General features: G+C 35.9%; 1 protein-coding gene across 1 annotated transcript in view; it reads right to left on the bottom strand.

The window, feature by feature from the left end:
• LOC104873454 (histone-arginine methyltransferase CARM1-like) overlaps positions 1-5,078 on the bottom strand; it is a 149,896-nt gene that overhangs the window by 42,563 nt on the left and 102,255 nt on the right. Inside the window, exon 4 of the mRNA XM_033757687.1 lies at positions 1,287-1,464. Coding sequence (XP_033613578.1) covers positions 1,287-1,464 — 178 coding nt within the window. The remainder of the gene's footprint in view (positions 1-1,286; positions 1,465-5,078) is intronic.

Below are 5,078 nucleotides of genomic sequence, written 5' to 3'. Positions count from 1 at the left end.
TAGGGGAAGGGTAATAAGGGAAAAGAAAAAAAATGTGAGGTAATGAAAAGATGGAAATAAAGTGTTTGTAGATGGGGAGGGGAGGAGGGGCTGAAGGAAGGGCAGGGGTAAGGGGAAAAAATGAGAACCAAGACTTGTCATGTAGAGGTACAAGATCCCAACAATGAATGCAGCTGTACTGTATCCCTAAAATGTACCAATAAACTCAATTAAAACTGGAAAAAAAATGTCACTTGGTAAGCACCACCAAAAAAAAAAAAAATTATTAGCTTTATAGTAGTCCCTTCTCATTAGTATGCACCAAGACCTGCAGTGGATGCCTAACACTACAAATAGTACTGAATCATTCCTAAATAAATAAATATATAAATAGATCTGAGTATAGAGGAATGATATATATCATGGGAAGAGATTAATAGCTGTAACAAATAATAAAGTAGGAAAATTATAACAATACACCTAAATAAAAGTTGTGTGAATGTCTCTCACTAAAAAACCTTATTGTACTGCACTCACTGTTTTTCTTTCCGTGGTGAGGTGAGATGATACAATGCCTATGTGATAAGACAAATGAGGTGCTAACGGGTGGGAAGCATTTACAGCACGGATCAACTGGACGAAGGGATGATTCTCACCCTGGGCAGGATAGAAGGGGTCGGCATAAGATTTCATCAGGATATGGTACATAATTAAAAACCTATGAGCTCCTTTATTTCTTGAATTTTCCATTTAATGTTCTCAGTTCTAAATTAATCCTGGGTAACTGAAACCTCAGACAGCAAGATTATGAATAAGAGGAGCGTGCTGTAATATTGTCTCAGTTATGTGTGGTCATCATAGGGAAAACAAGAAACAAGGTAGGAAAAGAATACAGTATATCAGAAAGAACAAGCAGACCCCCAAGATTTTCACATCTTCTAGAAGGACAATACCAGAAAAGGCAACAGAAATTATGTATTATAATACATGGTTTTATGCATGAGGAAATAAAAGCTAAAAGCTCAAATGTTAGCCCAAGTTTACTCAGGAAAACAATAATAGGGTCGTGGAAAAAACATATGCCTTTGAACTGCCCCTGGATACCACATTGAATTGTACACAGCACACCTGTGTCCTTACAGCTGGAGACTAACTTGTTATGTAAGCGTAGGATGACAAAAGTAAATGACTGAGTCTAATACAAATGCCCTCTCCTTTTTGCACAGAATCAAATGTGGAGGAAAGAGGGTAGCAACATTTCACAGAGGGGTTAGCCTATTTTCTAAACTAGAAATTGAACAACTCACCATTGGAATTTAGCCATTTTTTGGAATGAAGGTAACTCTCCAGCATTCTCTCATTCAAAAGCATGAATCCCATTGGTTCAGAAATGATTACATCCACATTCTCAGGAAGTGAGATTTCTTCGATTTTTCCATGCAAAACAGTGATCTTATCTGAAAGGTGGTTACTTTTTACTAGTGTCTGAAAAAGATAAAGTGATATACTAGTACTGTTGTTATTCAGAATACTATGAAAACTAATTCTAAATAACATTCTTATTCAAGCTACAGGCATTGGGTGATTTCTTCTAGCAATGAGAAAGTAACTAATACATTATTTTTTCAATAAAATAGAGAAATGCAGATGAATGAAAATATGAAAATAAAAATCACTTATATTTCTGTCATCCAGACATGGGTTAGGTACATTTCCTGGAAGCTATTTGAGTGTTTGTCATACTTCAATATAATAATATTTGATAATTTTTTTTAATTTTATTGAGTTTATTGGTACATTTTAGGGATACAGTACAGTTACATTCATTGTTGGGATCATGTACCTTTACATGGCAAGTCTTGATTCTCATTTTTTTCCCCTTACCTCTGCCCTCCCTTCACCCCCTCCTCCCCTCCCCATCTACAAACACTTTATTTTCATCTTTTCATTCTCTCACATTTTTTTCTTTTCCCTTTTTGTTCTTCCCCTACGTATCACACCTTCCCTAATTTTTTTATAAATTAGAGGTTAAGAACATGAATTGGAAGGTAAAAGAAATAACATTTTTTCTTGAAACACTTCTAGAGCAAAATAACATGTTTTTACTGCACAAATATTGTATGCTTATTATAGATAACTAGGAGACACACACACACACACACACACACACACACACATATATATATATATATAATTTATAGTGCTATCACAGAGAATATTTTTGTATGTTATTCAGACAAAAAGGTGTATGTGGCTTGTGTGAGTTCTTCGTGTGTATGTGTGTGACACATATATACATACACATTTAGTGAGAAATTTTTTAATTAATGGCTTTCATTTATTGCCTATTAGTCTACCTGTAATAGCCAAACAACTCTGTATAGTAATCTTCCATAAATTAATGATCCTAGTCTTTATAAATTATCCTTTGGCATCTTATTCAAAATATAAGCCTGCTATGCAGTGCATTCCTGTGATTCCAGCATTCTGAGAGGGTGAGGCAGGCAGATTACCAGTTTGTGTTCAGCCTGGGCAGTTCAGCAAGATTCTCTTATAAAGGGAGTTGGGGGTTGGGGAAGTAGCTCAGGGCAAGCCTCTGAATGCAATCCCTAGTACTGCTAGATAAGTAAATAAATAAATACTAACCTTTCTTTAGAAGTACATTTTAAAAGTCATGTGCTCATTTTCTTTCACTTTCTGTATATTCAGTAATTTTAAACTCTCTTTAAAAGAGGGACCCTGAGAAGAATATATTCCTAACATATTCATTCTTGATTTTTTTTGTTTTTTGGCATCGGGGATCGAACTCAGATCTTTGTGCTTGTAAGGCAGGCAGCAGGACCACTGAGCTAAATCCATGGCCCCTAACATATTTTTTCTTAATGTCAAATTTAAAAGGTGAATATATATATAAGCCCTTCTACTCTCTTGAAAACCTTCCTAATAAACATCTTATATGCACCAGCATAACTATGCACAGTGCATTCTTTCTTTCTCTCTTTTTAAATTTTAAATTGAATTTATTGGTACCTTTTAGGTAGACAGTACAGTTACATTCATTACTGGGATTTTGTACCTTTACATGACAGGTCTTGGTTCTCATTTTTTCCCCTCATCCCCACCTCCCTTCACCCGCTCCTCCCCTCCTCACCGTCAAACACTTTAATTCCATTTTTACATTCTCTCATATTTTTTTCTTTTCCCTTATTCCCCTTTCCCTATCCTTCTCACTGTCCCTACACCTTTGGTCCTTTTCTTCCTATTTCACACTGTCAATTATATCATAAGGACCTTATATACTATTATAGTTTTCACATCAGAGAAACTATTCGGTATTTACACATGTGACTTATTTATTTCACTTAGGAGTATATCCTCAAAATGTACCCATTTACCTATGAATGAATCTTCTTTCTCATTCTTTATGGCTGAGTAGTATTCCATTTCATAGAAAAACCACATCTTGTTTATCCAGTTTCCACCTGATGGGCAGATGGGCTGTTTCCAAGTTTTAGCTATTACAAACTGTGCTGCTATAAACATGGGTGCACATATATCACTGTGGTATGATTCTTTTAATTCTTTTGGAAAGATACCCAACAGAGGGATGGCTGGGTCAAATGGAACCTCTAATCCTAGTTCTTTGAGGTATCTCCATATTGACTACCATACTGGTTGCACCAGTCTGCACTCCCACCAACAATGGAGAAGGGTTTCTTTCTCCCTACAACCGCACCAACATTTGTTGTTGTGTGATTTCTTGATAGCAGCCATTCTTTGTGGGCTGAGGTGAAATCTCAGTGTTGTTTTCATCTGCATTTCTCGAATGACCAGTGATGTGGAGCATTTTTTCATATATTTACTTGCTGCTTTTATTTTTGTCTGAGAAATGTCTGTTCATTTCAGATGCCCATTTTAGAATTGGGTCTTTATATTTGGGGGGGCTGGTTGTTTTGAGTTCTTTATATATTTTAGATAATAGTCCTTTGTCTGAGAAGCACCTGGTAAAAAGTTTTTCCCACATTGTAGGTTGTCTCTTCGTTCTGTTGATGGCTTCTTTTGCAGTGCAGAAACTTTTTAATAAGATGAGATCCCAGTTGTTGATTCTTTCTGCTAGTTCCCATGCAACTGAGGATTTGTTCATAAAGCCTTTTCCTATGCCAGTGTCTTCCAGAGTTCTGCCTAACTTATCTTCCAGCAAGTTGAGTGTTTTTGTTTTTATATTTAGAGCTTTAATCCACTTGGATTTTAATTTAGTGCATGGTGATACATAAGAGTCTAGTTTTAATCTTTTGCAGGTTGAGATTCAGTTTTTCCAACACCATTTATTAAAGAGGCTATCTTTCCTCCAGTGGGAACTGTCAGCTCCTTTATCAAAGATGAGGTAGCTGAGTGCATCTGGAGTTGTTTTTGTGTCTTCCAATCTGTTCCACTGATCCTCAGGTCTGTTTCTTTGCCAGTACCATGCTGTTTTTATCACAGTGGTTTTGTAGTATAGTTTCAAATTGGGAATTGTTATACCTGCTGCCATGTGTCTGTTGCCTAGGATGGCTTTTGCTATTCTAGGTCTCTTATGGTTCCAAATGAATTTTTGGATTCTTTTTTCTAGTTCTGTGAAATATAGTGTTGGAATTTCAATCAGCATTGCATTGAATCTGTATAGCAGTTTTGGTAGTATGGCCATTTTCACTATGTTGATTCTTCCTACCCAGGATCAGGGGACATCTTTCCATTTTCTTATATCTTCCTCGATCTCTTTTTTCAGAGTGCTATAGTTTTTAGTGTAGAGGTCTTTTGCTTCTTTTGTTAGATTGATTCCCAGATACTTCATTTTTTTGGGTGCTATTGTGAAAGGAATTGTTTCCCTAATTTCTTTCTCAGTGAGTCTGTTATTTGTGTACAAGAAGGCTATTGATTTTGGGGTGTTGACCTTGTATCCAGCTACTCTGCTAAAAGTGTCAATTAAGTCGAGAAGTCTTTTGGTAGAGTTTTTTGAGTCTTCAATGTAGAGTAGCATATCATCAGCAAATAATGACAGATTAACTTCTTCCTTTCCTATCTTTATTCCTTTAATTTCTTTCTCTTGTCTAATTGCTGTG

Source organism: Fukomys damarensis, unplaced genomic scaffold (genome assembly GCF_012274545.1).
Source record: "Fukomys damarensis isolate Sample0158 unplaced genomic scaffold, DMR_v1.0_HiC HiC_scaffold_31, whole genome shotgun sequence".
Lineage (NCBI taxonomy): Eukaryota > Metazoa > Chordata > Mammalia > Rodentia > Bathyergidae > Fukomys > Fukomys damarensis.
The sequence above is the reverse complement of the archived record's forward strand: the minus strand, read 5'-3'. Positions and strand labels throughout refer to the sequence as shown.